Source organism: Myotis yumanensis, unplaced genomic scaffold (genome assembly GCF_028538775.1).
Source record: "Myotis yumanensis isolate MYYU_CA2020_CCGP unplaced genomic scaffold, mMyoYum1.0.hap1 SCAF_1, whole genome shotgun sequence".
In the NCBI taxonomy this organism is placed as follows: domain Eukaryota; kingdom Metazoa; phylum Chordata; class Mammalia; order Chiroptera; family Vespertilionidae; genus Myotis; species Myotis yumanensis.
The window spans coordinates 212,869,656-212,889,510 of record NW_027223752.1 but is presented as its reverse complement, the minus strand read 5'-3'; the positions used below and the strand labels follow the sequence as shown (position 1 = coordinate 212,889,510).

The 19,855-nt window shown below is 39.1% G+C and overlaps 1 protein-coding gene across 2 annotated transcripts in view; it reads right to left on the bottom strand.

The window, feature by feature from the left end:
* KCTD8 (potassium channel tetramerization domain containing 8) overlaps window positions 1–19,855 on the bottom strand; it is a 298,752-nt gene that overhangs the window by 73,248 nt on the left and 205,649 nt on the right. Inside the window, exon 2 of one of the 2 annotated variants that reach the window (XM_070397315.1) lies at window positions 9,679–10,317. The exons of the other annotated variant lie outside the window; for it this stretch is intronic. Within the exon in view, the coding sequence (XP_070253416.1) occupies window positions 9,857–10,317 (461 nt within the window). The 3' untranslated portion in view covers window positions 9,679–9,856. Of the gene's footprint in view, window positions 1–9,678; window positions 10,318–19,855 lie in introns of those variants that run through there. 2 annotated transcript variants of the gene reach the window in all.

Below are 19,855 nucleotides of genomic sequence, written 5' to 3'. Positions count from 1 at the left end.
AATGGGTATGGGCTTCTTTGATAGGATGAAAATATATATTTTGTTAATTAAATAGTGGTTGGTTGTGCCACTTGGTGAATGCACTAAAGATTTTTGAATTATATAATGTAAAGTGGTGAATTTTGTGGTACTGGATTATATCTTAATAAAAAAAACGCTGATAATATGTTTACTAAGGAAAAATAGAGAAGACATTCACTTTGATGTCAATTTTTATATATATTCAAAATAATCAGGTAATGAGATATTATAATATTAAACAGAAGTTTAGGAGAAATATTACCTTTGCAATAATGGCAACATCCCAAAAATTATTCAGCAGAATCTCAAAGTATATTATCATTCAGATATTCCATTGTATTACATTGATATAGACAAGTTTGAATATTAGAGCAATTATTTACATGAAAGGCATCTAAAATGTCAACATTGATTCGTGTCAGAATTTACTTTCTGACACATTGTCAGTACATTTAAGAGCTCTATGAAGCTTAGCAATGCTTTTGAAACCCCTGTAAAATAGTACATTTTCTTGAAAGTTTGTATAGCAAAATAACTTTACTAACAAACAGCTAGCAGCTATAATGGTGAAAAATGGATATACTTTGGTTTTCCGAATTAGAATGGTGATGAATAATTAGTGGGGGGTTACAACTCAGGAGTTTTAAGGTTTTACGGTTGAATGGAACCAAATTGACAAAGCAATACCTGAGAAAAAAGAACTAAGCTGGAGGTATCACACTTCTTGGCTTCAAATTATACTACAAAGCTACGATAATCAAAACAGCAAGGTACTGGCAAAAAAAGAGACACACAGACCAATGGAACAGAATTGAGAGCCCAGAAATAATCCCACATGTATATGGGCAAATAATTTTCAACGAAGGAACGAAAAACCTGCAATGAAGAAAAGAAAGCCTCTTCAGTAAATGGTGCTGGAAAAATTGAGAAGCCACATGCAAAAAACAAAACAAAAAACAAACAAATGAAATTGGACTGCTATTTGTCCTCATACACAAAAATTAACTCAAAACAGATAAAGAAACTAAATATAAGACCTCAAACAATAAATTACATAGAAAAAAACATAGGTACTAAATTTATGGACCTTGGTCTCAGAGAGATTTTATGAATTTGACCACAAAAGAAAGATGAGTAAAGGCAAAAATAAATGAATGGTACTATATTAAACTAAAAAGCTTCTGCACAGCAAAAGAAACCAACAACAAAACAAAAAGACAACCAACTGAATGGAAAATGACATTTGCTAACAACAGCTCTGACCAAGAGTTAACACATTGCGTACCGCATAGAAATCTCTAAGACGTATGCCAGGGACCACACGTTTTTGGGCAAACTGCACGTTATTTAAGTCATCATAATGCACTTTAGGTGTTGTTTTTCAATAACTATAACATTTTTATTTACAAAAACAATTAAACAATTAAAGTTCCTAGTACTTTTTTAACGTATGGTACTGAGTAAAACGTTTTCCTCTATGAAGAGGGACCAAACAAAATTTACGTAAGTGTCTAGATTTGCTCCTTTTTCCATGGGTGTGAAAAACGAGAACACTCATGAGCGGTCCTTAACAGATGGCGCTCGAAACACGAGAAAACTCCTGAGTGGTACGAAATGTGTTAAGATGTAAAATAGATAAAGAACTCATACAACTCAGCATAAAAAAAACCAAACAGTCCAATTAAAAAATGGGCAGAGGGCCTAGATAGACACTTCTTCCACGAAGATGTGTAAATGGCCAACAGGTATATAAAAGATGCTCAACTTACTAGCTATTAGGCAAATGCAAATCAAAACTATAATTAACCCTGGCCAGTGTAGCTGAATGGTTAGAGCAATGGCCTGTACATGGAAGGGTCACAGTTTTGATTCCCAAACAAGGGCACGTACCTGTGTTGCAGGTTCAACCAGTCCCGGTAGGGGCTTGTAGGAGACAGCCAGTCTCTCTCACATCGATGTGTCTTTCTTTCTCTTTCTCTCTCCCTCCCATCCCCTCTTTCACTCTCTTTAAAAATCAATGGAAAAATATCCTCAGGTGAGGATTAACAAAAGAAAAGAACAAACTATAAATAGCCATCTCACAACTGTTAGAATGGCTATTATCAACAAGAAAAGTAATTACAAGTGTTGGAGAGATTTTGGAGAAAAAGAAGCCTTCATTCACTGCTGGTAGGAAGATAAACTTGCACAACCACTATGGAAAAAAGTATGAAGGTTCCTCAAAAAATTAGGAATAGAATTACCATATGACCCAGCAGCCCCTCTTCTGGGTATCCACCCAAATATTTTAAAAATATTTATTAGCAAAGACTTATGAACCCCTCCATGTTTATTGCAGCATTATTCATGGTGGCTAGACATGGAAACTAACATAGTGTTCTGCAATAGATGATTGAATAAAGAAGATGTGGTACATATGTACAATGGAATACTACTCAGCTGTAAGCAAAGATGAAATACTGCATTTTGTGACAACATGATGGACCTTGAGAATATCATTCTAAGTGAAATAAGTCAGTCAGATAAAGCTAAGAACCATATGATTTCAATCCTATCTTATCTAATAATAGACAAACATGGTAATTGACCATACCTTTGCTATCCCTCCCATTGGCTAATCAGTGAGATATGCAAATTAACCACCAACAAAGATGGTGGCTAATTTGAATACTGCAGTCAGGGCGGGACAGTGCGAGCTGCCAGCGCGTGAGACCCCAGAAGCCGCCTGCATGCCACCTGTGATCGGATCCGATCCCGGGCCTCTGGCCAGGCCCAGAAGCCCCAGAAGCCACCTGATATGGTAGTAACTCTATCAGTAAACACTCTGAAAGTCAGTGGAATAAATGCACCAATTAAAAGACACATTATGAGGGTGAATCAAAAACAAAACCCACTTTAAATATAAAGATGCATATAGATTAAAAGTAAATGAATTAAGCTGCAGCCTGGTTTGCTCAGTGGATAGAGCATTAGCCCATGGACTGAAGGGTCCCAGGTTAGATTCCAGTCAAGGGCATGTACCTCAGTTGCTGGGTTGATACCCAGTCCCTATCAGAGCATGTGCAGGAGGCAACCAATCAATGTGTCTCTCCCTTTCCCTTCACTCTCTCTAAAATTCAATGGAAAAATATCCTTGGGTGAAGATTAACAAAAACAAAGTAAATGGATTAAATAACATTAAAGAGATTATAAGAAAAATATATTCCAAATTTTGTTAGTTGTAAAATGGTTATGTTTAAATTATTAACACCTAAGAAATTGGGTGAAGGGTACATATAATATGCTGTACTGTTTTATAGTTTTTTACATGTATGAGATTATTTCAAATTAAAATATTAAAAAATTAAGAATTAATAAAATATTAATTGAAATGTATCTGCATTACATGAAAAATCTAATTGTTTCTAGCATAATTTATTAAATTGTGCTAAAATTTACAAGGGTTCAATTAAAAAATATCTTAATTCTAAATGATATAATAGAAAATATAAATAGTGCAGTTATAAGCACTTATCTGAAAATAAAAATTTAAAGAAGTGAATTTAAGGAAGGGATTAGCCAAAGAAAATATATACACAACCCATGGACTCAGACAACAGTATGGTAATGGCCAGAGAGAAGTGGGGGGCAAGAGCTGGGTAGAGGGGGCAAATAGGGGGAAATAGGGACATCCTATAGAATAATAATAAAAGGCTAATATGCAAATTGACTGAATGGCAGAATGACCAGTTGCTATGATGTGCACTGGCCACCAGGGGGCAGACGCTCAATGCAGGAGCTGTCCCCCTGGTGGTCAGTGCACTTCCATATGGGGAGTGCCACTCAGCCAGAAACTGGCTCATGGCTGGCCAGTGCAGAGGTGATGGCAGGAGCCTCTCCCACCTCCTTGGCAGCACTAAGAATGTCCAACTAAGGGTTTAGACCTGATCCCTTGGGAGCCTAAGCCTTTAGTCGAACATCCCCTGAGGGCTCCCTGGCTGCCGGAAGGATGTCTGACTGCAAGCTTAGGCCTGATCCCCCAGGGTGTGGGCCTAAGTCAACAGGTGGACATCCCACAAGGGGTCCTGGACTGCAAATGGGTGCAGGTTGGGCTGAGCGACCCCCCATCCTGAGTGCACAAATTTTTGTGCACCGGGCCTCTAGTGTAGGTTATAAACTGAAAGCAATAAATGAACAAACAAGAAGAACAAACATACTAAAACTCATAGATGCCGACAACTGATATATTGGTTACCAGAGGGGAGGGGGTGGGGGAAAGTAAAAGGTAAAGGGGGACAAACATATGGTGATAGATAATTTGACTTTGGGTGGTAGGCACACAATGTAATATGAAGGTCGTGTATCATAGAAATGTACACTGAAAACCTATATAGTTTTATTAACCAACTAGAGGTCCAATCAGTGCATGACATTTGTGCACTGGGGGGAGGGTCCCCTCAGCTCGACCTGCACTTGCAGTCCAGGACCCCTCGGGGGATGTCCACTGAGGGGTCCTTAGTGCTGCCGCAGAGGTGGGATTGGCTCCTGTCACTGCCGCTGCACTCACCAGCCGTGAGCCTGGCTTCTGGCTGAGCAGCGCCCCCCCTGTGGGAGCGCACTGACCACCAGGGGGCAGCTCCTGTATTGAGTGTCTGCCCCTGGTGGTCAGTGTGCATCATAGTGACCAGTTATTCCATTGTTGGGTCGATTTGCATATTACCCTTTTATTATAGAGCAGCGGTTCTCAACCTGTGGGTTGCGACCCCTTTGGCGGTCAAACGACCCTTTCACAGGGGTCGCCTGAGACCATCCTGCATATCAGATATTTACATTACGATACATAGCAGTAGCAACATTACAGTTATGAAGTAGCAACAAAAATAATTTTGTGGTTGGGTCATAACATGAGGAACTGTATTTAAAGGGCCAGAAGGTTGAGAACCACTGTTATAGAGGATGTCACCCCAACAAATTTAATAAAAAGGAAAAAAAGGAAATCATGTAATTTGTTATGTGAACTCCATCCTTTTAGAAATTACTGACTGAATTCTGTCATCATTTAAAGCGTTCTTTATTCCCTGTTTTTCCAGAAAACTGGTAGTTAGATACAGTGCTGTGAGCTTCTGAGTGCCTCTTGCTTCACCAAAGAGGCACTGATGCCTAATGTTTCTCTATGTGTGGTAAGATTTGACAACGGGATTGAATACTATCAGCCTTATCCACCCATTACAAAGATTCCCATATTCTTTGATGTAATGATTTCAGCAGTACAATGGAATATATTTCTTAGATCCATTATTTCACTAGGTTTACAAAATGGTAATATTTTATTTTTATTACTGATTTTGCCGGGAAGACAAAGCTAAGAGAAAATAAGAAAACTGTGGTAGTCATGAAGTGTGTACTGTGTTTCTTGTATTCTCAGTATTTTTATTCTGTGTCACCAAATAGGTGGGGCCTGAGCTGGCAAAGCTTCACTTCTGCTTGGGAGAAGCAGAGGAAGGAACGTTCACACAAGCTAATGAAATGTGTCCCTCTCATAATAAATATTACACTGCTGTGCATAAAGAAAGGAGTGGTAAATTCTTATTGGGAGTTAGAGGTAGAGATAGCTGGAAAAAAGGAATGTGTGTGTGTGTGTAGCACGCGCAAGTGTGTGTGCACATGTTGGTACATGATGATAAAATTGGAGGAAGTGAGGAGGTAGAAAACAGAGAGCTTTGTTAATTATATAAGGTAGACTGTAAGTTTTTTTCCTAGTAGGAAATGAGATGAAGGATTTTCAGCAGGAGAATATAAAAAATTGGTTGTGAGATCACATTTTTAGCAGAGTGAGGAAGGAGGAAGGCAGATCAGTATGGTTCTGATTACTGCCACAGAAGTGGAAAATGAGGAAGGTGTGAACTTGTATTTGAACTAGAGACAGTCCTTTTACTATGTGCCCCTAGCAAACTAATTTGGTTCTTCCTTAGTGCTCTGCTGCTGCAATTGGAGACTGAGGGCCAGGGAGAAAAAAAGACTGGGTGGGTTTAAGAAGAATTTACTCAAGAGCATATATATTTGGCCCTAGCTGGCTTGGCTCAGTGGATAGAGCATCGGCCTGCAGACTGAAGGGTCCTGAGTTCAATACCAGTCAAGGGCACATGCCCAGGTTGCAGGCTCGATCCCCAGCAGGGGGTGGGCAGGAGGCAGCCTATCAATGATTCTCTCTCATCATTGATGTTTTTGTCTCCTCTCCCTCTCCCTTCCTCTCTGAATTTAATAAAAATATATTTAAAAAACGCAAAAAGAGCATATAAATTTGAATATGAAGATTATTAAACTATTCTTTGCTAATATATTCTTTAGCATAAGAATGATTATTCATTAAAATTTGTATTAAAATATATCCGTTAATGTTTTTGTGAAAAATTTTCTGGAATATTTTCATCTACTATATTCTTCTTCCATATTTAAACTTATATGCTTGTCTCTTTCCTCTTTTCAACATTCTTATAAGTACAAATCCAAAACCCCTTTTTCATGTTTTAGCTCCGATTTTACTTCTACTATAAAGTTGTCTCTTTTCTCTAAATCTCTGTAGCAATATTTGTGCTGCTATTATAGCCAACCCCACTGCCTGCGCTTTATCATAGTCATTGTGCACATACCGTGTGGCATGTGGTAGAAATTAAATCTATAAGCTTGTAGGCATTTTTATTATTGCTTATTTACTGCTGTACCTTTAATTCATCTGGTAGAAGGCCTTGCCCACAGAAGGCACTCTAGAAATAGGCATAGTTTACTTCTAATTCATTTGTATAGAAAATGTACATGCGATTCTTTCAACCCTGCAGTTTTGTGATTCGTTTAACTTCTGCATGTTCTGCTTCAAAGTGAATGTTTTTAGTAACATAGAATGAAGCAGGAGAATAAATTTGAAAATAGATGTGACATTTAAGGGTTTTGTAGACAAGTCTTCCAAATTGCTTCCTTTTTAAATGATTATAACTATTTTTTATTCTATTTTCTTAACTAATCTAAAAAAAACACTAATATGATATTAGATTATGTTTACCTCATGCAAACAAAAGGTAAACACTGTGAAAGGATGGTAATTTTAAAGCCAAATCACTGCCTACCTAGCAGTAGAGGCTAAACCACATTCATACAAGTTGAAACAAACTATGAAATATTTTGAAAAATACTCATTTGAGTCATATCTCTGTGAAGGATTAGCAACATAAGACCAATGAATGAAACTTGGCCTGCACACATTGCAAAATAGCTGCTAGCAAGCTTAGTGAGACAGGGAGAGTCTCTCTCAAGGACTGTTGGGGAGATTCTTACATTGGAAAGAATGTTTATTCAGTTGTCAAATGAATATACATTATTTATTCATTTGTCAAAATCATTAATACCCACTGTGCATCAAAAACTGTCTACTCATTGTTTTTGCTAATTCAAAGACAAATGAATATGATCTTAATCTATATGAAAAATCTCTTCATACATTTGTAATGAAACATACAAATGTATATTCTTATATATTATAAAACAAATAATTTATACAGCAAGGCAGAATGTTTTTGAAGTGCTCTGAGATCTGAGAGTGGAATGATTAATAATTCTGCCCTGAGGAATTAATGAAAACCTTGGAAAATATGTGTTATTTGAATTAAAATATGCAGTATGGGTAAGATTTCAAATGTGAATGAAGAAGTGTGTGTGTGTGTGTGTGTGTGTGATGAGTTTACGGTATGGGTAGAGTCTTGATAAGTCACTAATAAGTGGTGTACAGAGTTTGCTTCTGGTTTTAATCTGGAAAGACAGATTGGATCTCTAGATTACAAATGGCCACAAATTGTTGTTGCTCCCATGAAGACATAGATTAGACTTCCATATTCCTTAAATTTGAGATAACTTGCTTTGACCAACAGAATGCAGGAGAAGTGAGTTGTATGAGTTGGGAGCCAGGTTTCCAAAGGCCTTATAACTTCTGGTCTCACACTCTTGGATCACTGCCACTATGAGAGCAATTCTGAGGTTGACTACTGGAGAGGAAGGGATATGCAGAGAACTGAGGCACCCAGATCCAAGCCTGGCAATGAGCAAGGCCATCATAGGTTAGTTGGCCCCTGACAACTTAGCAGCAGATTGTCCAGATGAGTAAACGCAGATAAGACCAGTGGAAGAGCAGTCCAATGGAGATCAGCCAAAATTGCTCATCCTCAGAATGGCAAACTTAGAAATGGTGGTTGTTTTTAAGTCACTAAGTTTTGAAAGTGATTTTTTGCCCAAGAAAGGTAAACTAAGACGGAGCCACTTTGTTAGTGTTTTTGGGTAACCAGCTTCTCTAGCTCCAAAAATGAATGTAGATTTTTAAGTTTGGAGTTAATAATGCTTATCTCCCTCTATTATCCTCAGTGCTTCTCAACTTCTATTCCAACTAACCACAGAGAAGGTTGAGCTCTATAATTCCTGAAGTTATTTTTATCCTCTTTCAGTCTATTTTTAAATGAAATTTCATGATTTTATTCTTTCCTTATGGTGGGGAAGGTAAGGCAAGAATTGTGTGGCTTCTGATAAGAAAACTTGTTTCCACATGTGCAGCCAGGAAGGAATTTCTTATTGTTCAGGTTAACCTTTTAGCTTGCTGTTGACATCTTTGTCTCTTAATTTGTAAGAAGTAACTTCCCAATTGTTTTTGGAGAGGCTTTCAATCTGATTGTCAGCTAAAATAAAAGTTTAGTGCATTCTCAGGTGAAGCTATTTTCTCTGTGGGCTAAGAGTTTATGAATCAATACCAAGGCTCTCAGGACCAGAATCTAGCTCCATTTTGAATTATACTAAAACTCTAACTTGTCAGCATTAAGTTTGCACATGTCATTCTCTAACTTGTGATTTTAAAGAAAAATTGGAGACAATGTAAAAATTGAATATTTTAAAAGAAGAGTCCATAGAAACCAAGGAATTCTAATATATTTTCCTTTTTTAATAAATACATAAAGCTTTTTACCATTTCCCTCAGTGATTTTGATTAATATGATAGTAGGATCTTTCAGAGCATCATTATACCAATTTTCACAGCCTGATGTAAGAACTCATTTCACAGAAATAATCATGACTAGCATTAATATATGAATGTCAGTGCCATAACACAATAGTATAAGGCATATTTACACCATCTGAACATACAGAACACCATACACATACACACCAAAAAAATCACAGATCTAGAACAAACAAAACCCAATTTCCTAGACAGCTTACATTAACAGGCTTCGCCTGAAACAATTTATTTTTTTGCTTTACTTTTTTATAACATTTTTTTCTTTCCAAACAACAAACAGACCTTCCCTATGTCTTGTGATTTACTTGTAACATTGTGCTCATGCAAAAATAATACTTGTTTTATTGCAATAACAGTTAAACAGTTTTGGATTTGGGTCCCAAAACCATCATCTAACATTTTACTTGATGTTGCTCCATCCATATTGTCCTTTCAGTTGGAGTGATATGATGATTTCTTTTTAGTGAGTTACAAAACGACAAACATATCCAGTTGACCATATCCAGTTCAAAAATCAAGATTCTAAGCTTCTTGATCATGCACATTGTACTTTCATCCTTGAAAAATGGTTCGAATCAGACACACCACTTTGATTCAACATTTACTGGTGTTCTTTTCTTTTTGTAAAATATTTCTAAAAACAACAACAGCAAAAAGGAATGAAAGGAAATACTGTCCCACATTAACAGCTCACGAAACGGAAGAGCAGCAAGAATCACACTGACAATTGTTAAGACACAGTCAGGTGGTGACACTGGAGTAAACACTGAATGTCATTGCAACACTGTAGGAACGTGATCATCACTACAACCCATACTTCTGTAACAGTTCGGATTGCCACTGGCGTTTCCGCTCTGGAAAATAATCGGGAATGTGGATTTTTTTAAAATCCTGAATACACTTTTTCATTTCTTCTTCTACGCTGAGCTTCTCACAGACTTTCTTTTTGGAAAGATTGGTTTCCCGGGACTTGCTGATGAGTGTCTGAAAGAGTTCACTGTTTCTGCGTTTGTCTGGTGGGGGCATCCATTGCACAGGCGCTTTTTTGGAAGGGCGATCCAAGGTTAAGGTGTTAGGCTGGTGAGCTGTGGCCTGCTGGGCGTTGGCTGGGTTGTCCTGGGGGGTGCTCGCCTCTGAGTGGCTGTCACAACTGGAGGTGGAGAGCTCATTACAGGAAGTCCCACTTTCACTTCCTTTATCTGTGACTTTGTCATGTTTCCTGTCCTCATGTTCTTGTTTGGGTGACACCATTTTCTGAGATGGCCCTAAAAAGGATAAAAAAGAGTAGAACAATTGAATGAGAAGTGAAAAAGTCCAATTAAATAAACTTTATTTCTTTTTTGTTTTAAACCAAGAATATTTATATTAAGAAAAATGCTGTTTGTTGAGGGATTAAATACAACACTCAGGGCTGTTAGTCTAGCTTAAAATATGCAGCATGCTGATTAATTATTTATAACATAAAGTTTGGGAGGTTTGCCTAAGGAACATTTCTGCCATAATGGGTCATCCATAACTTTATGTTTAAAAGATTTTTGCTAGGTACTATTTCCTGAAATCTGAAAAAGATATCACATGTAAATATTCTGTAACCATGTCATTAGACACTTAGTTCATTTCTGTTCTAGGTACCAACATTGGCTGTTCATTCTGCCATTATAAGAACAGAGAGTACCATTGCTCACTTTTATAAAGTAGCAGCATTCTCCGGGCCCAGAGGCACAATAGCATCATTTATGCTTCCCAGGGGGTGGCTGGTTTGAATCTTATCCTCCGTCTTTTAATCTTGTTTCCTGTCTATTTCCTTGGGGAGAATTATGCAAGTGCTATAGACATATATGTGCCTCCTATTATGGTGAAAAAAAGTATAGTTGAAATACAGTGTTCTCTTAAAATACAAGGCTTACCATTTGAGGTAAATTACCTAGGAGGACAATTTTCAGAAAGTGATAGTTTGCTAAGATAATTATTTCAAATACATAAACAGTTTATTTCCAAGAGAGAGTGTATTTTATTCCCCCTCGCCTCTGCTGTGAGATTAGGACATCTATTTAACATTTATTGAACACCACCACATACCCAGAACTATAATAAAACCTGATTAACTGGAGCCTAACCAATCAGAAATATTAAATTACCCAAATTTGGCTTTTTTAGTCAACTTTTATGAACAAGTTACATAAGTCAGAATGAGGGATTCATCAGTATTTTTGAACAGTTGCCCCAGGGGATTCTACTATGCAGGCAGAGTTGATAAAAATTGGTCTAATTCATAGGGACTCACCTGAGCCACATAAGGAATTACTTGGAAAGATTAGATTATTGATGCCTTGGTATCAATCCAAGATGCCCTGCTTTAATGGGATGCCACCTGGCCATTGGGCCGTTTAACAGATTCAGGTAACTTCAATGTGCAGCCAAAATTATGAACCTTTTCTAAGCCTATTACATGTGCAGTGAGTTCATAACCAGTATGAGTAGTTATATTACTGAGAAGGGTGGGAAAACAAACCAACAAAAATACTTTTTACCAAAGCACCTATTATTTGCAACTTACTGTTTGGGTGTTAACATCAATTTCCTATTTAAAATCAGAAGAAACAAAAGTTGATACCAAACATTCAGGTGAGTTGGATTAAAGATTTAAAAAGCTTTAGAACTTTTTGGAATGATGGAAATATCCTGTATCTCGATTGTACTGTTAGTTACAGGATTGTACACATTTGTGAAAACTGACAAAATTACATAGTTAAAATGGGTGAGCTTTTCTGTATGGAAACTATATCTCAATTAACCAAAAACAAACAAACAAACAAACAAACAAAAAAGCCCTAAACACCTTATTAAAGGATATGTACCTATTTGAGGGAAGGCCTAGCCATTATTTCATACCTGCTTTTTCTGCAATAGAGTATACCTAAAACAAATGGTGATGTTAATAAATGCTTAGTACAAAAGTGCACTAGTACATTTCAGAAGCATTTGCAATCATGAATTAAAGAAAACAAAAGCAGCAGCTGTTTTGCAGTCTCTGCCATCTATAATAATAAAAACATAATATGCTAATTAGAGTGGACATCCTTCCGGTCATCCTTCTGAAACAAAGCTGGGCTGCAGCCGAAGGATCCAGGCAGCCACCAGTGGCTGTGAGGGAGGGATCCAGGCAGCCAGGGCTGCGAAGGCCTACTCTTGCACGAATTTCGTGCATTGGGCCTCTAGTGACATTATAAAAGCAGAGAGTACCATTACTTAATTCTACAAAGTGACAGCATTCTCCAGGTCCAGAGGTGTAATAGCACATTTATGCTTCCAAGGGGGTGGCTGGTTTAAATCTTATCCTCAGGCTTTTAATCTTGTTTCCTATTTCCTTGGGGAGAATTATGCAAGGGCAATAATTCCAGGGTAAGAGAGAATGGAGGTGAGCCTGAGGGGAGGGAATGAATGAGGTGCACTTCTCACATCCCTAGCTGACTTACTTACCCTGAGGCATTCTGAACCCTGCTTTATCCTCTGTGGTGGTTGGGCACAAGCTATGCCCTTAGGGCCCCTTGCCTTCTGGCTTTCAGTTGGATTCAATGACAAAGACTCGCAACACTATGTCTCACCCCAGAAATTCTGTCATCTAGTTGCCTCCCTGGACCAAGAGGCACATCCCTGGTCAGCAGTTCTCTCTACCTCCTTCTCACTTCTCTCCTTTTTCCTTCTCTCTCCATCCCTCTGTCACCCTTCTTTCCAGATCCCATTAAAATGAGGCTCACATCTTCAGGCCTACTGGTGTTAACCATGTCATTGTAACTGGTCTGAGGGTATTGCCCACATTAATGCATAATGTCAATAGTCAACTTTTCTCAAATCACCCAATTCAATGTGCTTTCTCTTTCTTCCAGAGCCCTGTCTGATAGACCCATACTGGTCCCCAACCATCCTCTCCAATTACTAGGTGTATGTTACTTGTAGGATCAGTTTTTAGTGGTACCAAGTTTTTGTGGCAATAATATTGAAGTGTTTTGACCTGGAATCAAATTCTAGCTCTTTAGCAAACAACCTCATGGCCTTGGAACCATACTTAGTGCCTCTAAGCTTCAATTCCCTTATCTGTAAAATGGGTATTAGTACTTTCCTCATACGGTTATTTTTGAGATTAAATGAAATACCATACAAAGGGTCTAGCAAAATAATGCACAACAATCAGAGTATATCATTGTCATTTAAAAAAGTTCTGACAGGTGTTCAGTCCCATCTCTAGAGATTTTACATTTGCCAAAGGGTTTGTATGTACATGTTTACATAGAGGTCGGTGTGGTTGGAGGAGCTAAAGCATCTGTTTATCTCATTATCGTTATGGCTGAATGTGATCCATGCTAGTGTGATGCCCACAAGCCTAGTGAGACATAGGATATAAATAAATGCTTTCTGTCCTTTCTGTCAATCTTCTGCATTACTTTAGCCAGAAATCCCTAAAGAGAAATCTACAGTTTTCATTCCTACTAATGACTAAGGAATTAAACTGCAAATACTTGAGAAAACCAATTTATATTTAAGGAGAAATGAGAAATGAGAAATAATTTCATGTTAATAGGCACGGGGAGAGAGCATTAGACAGAAACATCAGGCAAAAAAAGAGTAACATCCGAGTGGAAGACAGTACAGAAGGAGGACACAGGTGATCCTTGAACAATGTAGGGGTTGGGGCACCCCACACACAGTTGAAAATCCATGCACAACTTTTGACTCACCCAAAGCTAACTGCTCATAGCCTACTGTTTACCAGAAGTTTTACTGGTAACATAAACAGTTAACACATATTTTGTATGTTATATGTATTATATACTATAGTCTTACAATATGCAGTAAGCCAGAGGAAAGAAAATGTTATTAAGAAAATTATAAGGAAGGGAAAATGCATTTTCAGTATTTTTCTATTTATTGAAAAAAAAAATCTGTGTATTGCTGGACCGGTGCAGCTCAGACCTGTCAAGGGTAAACTGTCCTAGATAATACAAAATCAAATGTTTCCTTCTGTTTGTATTCACTGGGAGGGAATGCTTAATGACATACCCTAAGGAGAATACAGAGTTTCATAAATTCCATGCTTTAGCTAAATAAATCATATACAGTTATTATGCCTAACGGCATTACAATTTATTCATGAAAATAAGTCTCTGCACCCACCACATGCACGTGCGCATGCACGGGCATGCACGCGCGCACACACACACACACACACACACATTTTTATTATGCGCATATTTCTCTTCAATGAGGGAAGAGCCTTGGAAGAAATGGGTTTGAACTTGGTGCACTTACCAAGTCCTATTGTGCTGGTCACGTAACCTCTTTACTATTTGGTCCTTGCTGGTTAAAATTTTGGGATTGGCTCCTAAGTTCATTAATGTAATGAAGTTGTAGAGTTCTAAAGTATCCTATCTAATAAAGAGGGAATATGCTAATTGACCCTCACACCATCACAAAGATGGAGGCGCCCACAACCAATAAGGAGGGAATATGCTAATTGACTGCCCCACCCTCAAAGATGGTGGCACCCACAGCCACAAGATAGTGGTGTCCAGTCTCCTCAGCCCCCCAGCCACCCAGGGCCGGCCTGAGGCACAGGCAAGCCTAGGATGGCAGCTGCCCAGCCACCTAGGGCCGCCCAAGGCTCAGGTAACCAGGGCCGGCCAAGGCTTGCGCTACCAGCAGTGGCAGCAGCTGATGGGAGCATCGCCTTCCCCTGATCTCTGGGTTGCCTCCTGTTCCTGAGGACTCCTGGACTGTGAGAGGGGGCAGACCGGGCTGAGGGACCCCCCCTCCAGTGCATGAATTTTCATGTACCAGGCCTCTAGTATAATACATAAGAAGGGATTTTCCAGGTAGTAAAATTCTAATCATATATTAAATATGAAACATTAAAGAGTTACCATTAATAAAAATTACCTTTTAGAATGGGGAAACAAATTCAATTTCCACTAAAGTACTTCACAGAATTACAGGCTCCCGGATAACTTTTTAAAGTTAATCAGTGGGAAGAGTAGTCCTAGAAGACATTATTGACTCACATTTATTTCATTAAGTCTATTCTTGTCAGCAATGACAGCAATAAGAATGATTTCTAAAGCAGGACAGTGTGGACTGGCTGGACTCACATCCTTACCTTCTTTGCATCTCTATTTTCTTCCTTTTTTAAATATATATTTTTATTGATTTCAGAGAGGAAGAGAAAAGGAGAGAGAGAAGGAAACATCAGTGATGAGAGAGAATCATTGATTGGCTGCCTCCTGCCCTTGCAGCCCCACACTGGGAACTGAGTCTGCAAACTGGGAATATTCCCTGACCGGGAATGGAACTGTGACCCCTGGTTCGTAGGTCAATGCTCAACCACTGAGCCATGCTCACTGGGCAGGGTCTCTGTTTACTTAAGTTTAAATTTCATGGAGTTGTGACAAAGATTACATGAGTCAACACATGTAAAGTACTTAGGATGTATCTTGCATGGGTACTTGCTCAAAATGTTAATTATTATTATTCAGCATAAGTACCCAGTGTTATTTGGCCATAGTATGGCATATTTGTTTATCTAAATACTAGAGGCCTGGTGCACAAAAATTTGTGCACTCAGGGGGGGTCTCTCAGCCCGGCCAATGCCCTCCTGCAGTCTGAGACCCCTTGGGGGATGTCCACCTGCTGGCTTAGGCCTGCTCCTTGGGGGATCAGGCCTAAACTGGCAGTCAGACATCCCTCTGGCAGCCCAAGAGCCCTTGGGGGATGTCTACTTGCCAGCGGGGACCAGGCCTAAGCTGCAGTCGGACATCCTTAGCATTGCTGAGGAGGCGGGAGAGGCTCCTGCCATCACTGCTGTGCTGGCAGCCATCAGCCTGGCTTGTGGCTGAGCAGAGCTCCCCCTGTGGGAGTGCACTGACCACCAGGGGGCAGCTCCTGCATTGAGCGTCTGCCCCCTGGTGGTCAGTGTGTGTCATAGTGACCAGTCATTTCCAGTCATTCTGCTGTTAGGGTCAATTTGCATATTACCATTTTATTATATGCCTGGTACATGGGTGGGGGCTGGCTGGTTTGCCCTAAAGGGTGTCCCAGATCAAAGTGGGTGTCTTGCTGGGGTGCCTGGCCAGCCTGGGTGAGGGGCTGAGGGCCGTTTTCAGGTTGGCCACACCCCCTTCAGGGAGGGGGGTCCTGCTGGGGTGCCTGGCCAGCCTGGGTGAGGGGCTGAGGGCTGTTTGCAGGCTTGTCAAGGCCCCCAGCAGGGACCCTCACCCCTTGAGGGTGTGGCCAGCCTGGGTGAGGGGCTGATGGCTGTTTGCAGGCTGACCACAACCCCTTCAGGGTAGGGGTCCCTGCTGGGGTGCCTGGCCAGCTTGGGTGAGGGCCTGATGGCTGTTTTCAGGCTGGCCAAGACCCCCAGCAGGGACCCTCACCCCATGAGGGTGTGGCCAGCCTGGGTGAGGGGCTGATGGCTGTTTGCAGGCTGGCCACAGCCCCCAGCCACCCAAGCTCACAGTGGCGGCTGGCTGGAAGGAGGTATCTGGGATTTATTTATCTTCTATAATGGAAACTTTGTTGCCTTTAGCAGAGGCCACAGCCGGCCAGGGCAGGCAGGAAGCTTGGCTTCCTCCATCGCCAGAGCAACAAAGCCTCCTGCTTGCTCCAGCTCCTTGGCTGCCGGCCGCCATCTTGGTTGGGTTAATTTGCATATAGTCACTCTGATTGGCTGGTGGGCGTGGCTTGAGGCATAGCAAAGGTACGGTCAATTTGCATCTTTCTCTTTCATTAGATTAGATTGAGAGGATTGAATGAAGAATACAAATACTTCCATTTTAATTCTGGTTCTGTACATGGTATTTATGAACAAATGAATTGCAGGCAAGTCTCTTAGCTATTTTCAGTCTCAGTTTTTTATCTATTAAAATAAAATAAGGATGGTAATACTGTCACATGGCTATAATAAGAAAGGAGATAATGTCAAAGCAATTTTGTTGTCCAAGTAATTTTGTTGTAAAGATCTACATAACAGATTTGAGATATTATTAAGCATTACGTTTTCATGTACTAAAAGGAACTTATTTGAGACAATAAAACACACAAGCTCTTTTAAGTTATGAAAACATGTGAATTTAAAGCAACAGTAAAAACATTACATTAAACTAAATAAAATAATTTGAAGGACAATGGACCAAATTTGTAAAATTGGGAAAAACAGGGCTTTCAATTAATTTGATTGGGTTATATTACAGTGACATAAAAAGGAGGACATAATAGCTTTTCTAAGTCCTTTGGGTGGATAGTGTAGTAAAGAATTTAATTGTTACTATTTTCGTCTTTAAAGAAGACACTGACTCTAGTTAGTTGTGAGTGTGGGCACCTTCAATGTGTTCTTTCATATTATTTCTTGAAATACACAGGCATTTCCAAGGGAAGTCTATGTGAACAACTGCTCATCTGAGAGAACCATTTATTTTTTTACCTGCCTAGTGATGATAAAAAAAAGGACTGGATATGTAAAATATTTCTGCAACAGGCACAATTCTCAGGAGGGAAATTGGCTTTTAATAGTACTAAACTCAATAGTGTGTGAATGTTTATGTGGTACTTGAACGGAATAAATCAATCTATCTTAAATATTAGTACTACATGCCTTTGAGTTTTAAGCGCTTAAATCAAAAGGGAAAAAAACTCAATTTTTATTAGATAAGCATTTGTTGAACACCTACTAGGTACCAGGCATAGTGTTAGTTACAAGAGCAAGGACACACACACACTCACACCCTAAGCACAGTAATGCAGCTGTAACTAAAGTTTGACTAGGACATGAAGAAGGGAACAGGAGTACATTGTGTTTGGACTGAGCTAAGAAATGAAATCATTTTTAATTTATCAGATACATTTTCGTAGTAAATTGAAACTTAACAGTCATACAGAAGGTGCATTCATTTTAGAGTAAAAAGGCTATGGGAATAAATAAAAATTAATTTATATGTAATCCCTACTTAACCACTTTTATGAATAAAGGGATATAAGAAAGAAAGGAAACATAAAGAAATGCAACTTAAAAAAAGAAACAATTTGTGGTCTTCCTTCCTTACATCCTGATATGACTGGTCACTAACACACGCTTCTGATTATCCTTATACTTGTTCATTTTTACTGTACTATTCACCTAAATGTGTCCCCCAGTCCTAAATCGTAAATCTTTTGAAGGCAGAAACTGTGTCTTTCTAGCCTACTGTGGAGCCTTGATCATAGTAATTGACTAACCAAAATAATAAAATGATTGTCATTGCTAGGAATTCCTATAGAATCTACTACTGACTACACAATTCATTTGGCACTTAGTACTCACTCCCTTGTATGTTACTAAATATTCAGCTAACTGAGCACAGACTAGTAGGACTGTTCCCATCATCCCCACACAGATGTCCATCCCAAAGCCACACATGTCTGTTGTCCCATCTTCCTCAATAAGGTTATCATTTCAACGAGGGCATAGACTGTGTCCTCTGTTTCTTTGTATCATACAGTTCGGGAGGCTGGTTTGTTGTATCACTGAGTCAAAGACACTAATAACGGGAATAAGCAAATACAGCATTAGGAAGAGTGTGAGAGAATATACATTTAATTGAACATATAGTGGAGAAGGTTTTCAAAAGTGATCTGACCACCTTCCTCCCATTCTATGCATCCGTGTCTTCCTATCAGTTCTTTCTATAGATGATATTCAAGGTCACCTTTGGCTACCCAGTGGATTCATCTTTTATTTCCCATTACTTTCCAGATCTTGTAATTCTAACCTTGCAGTGGCTCTTGAATCTAGATCTGCACTTTTGTTCCTATGTTCGCCAGGTATAAGAGGTTTCTCATTATTTCTTACTGTGTCTCTTAACCAGTTTTCTGACTCCACTTTAGTCTCCCTTCAAACTATTCTCCACACCATTGCCATATAAACATCCCTGTAGTCTAATTCCTTAAGTCCCCGCCCCCCCCAGCCCCTTGTACATAAACCTTTTAAAGAGTTCCTCTGCAAAAGGAAATCTGAATGCCACGTTCTGGCATTGAGGACTGTCCTCAGGTTTTATCACCCCAGTCCATCTTGCAGTGTTCCCCACAGAGCAGCCAAAAGACACTTGTTGTTTCTGGGAAATGCCTTGCCTTATCCATGCCTGTTTCTCTCCATCTGGATTGTATTTCTTCCTGCTTCCATGTCCTACGAAACCACTCCACACAGTGCTTTCAGCATAAAATCTTCCATTCTCACATTTGGATGTAATTTCTGGTGAGTTCTCACTCTCTTAATGGCCCATAGCACAGTGTTCGAATCTATCTCAAAGTGTTAAGCCTATTTTGTCTAGGAATAGTTATTTCTGTACTAATTTATCTTATATCTCTGTATGTCCTACTCCACAAAACAAACACACTAACACAGATACAAACTACACTAGTCACTCTGGAACAGAGGGGTTTTTTGTGAGTTTGTTTGTTTTTTTAATCTTTGTATTTCCTGGTGTACCCCCTCCCACAATTAGGCTCATAACAATTCATTTACTAAATTAAATGAAATCAGTATTATATACTAAAAAATGTCTAAGCACATAGTGAATTGTTTTAGCCCCAAAGAAGTTCTTTTGTGGTTTGTTTTAACTAAAAAAAAGATAAACCCAAGTATAACTGAGCTTATAGGGTGTAACCAAGAAAAAAAAGGAGAAAAGATGAGCCTTTTTCGGTTACCTATAAATCTATAAGAAGGACCTCATAGTCATTCTAGTTAGTAAAAATATTCTTTGGGGAAAGTCCTTATAT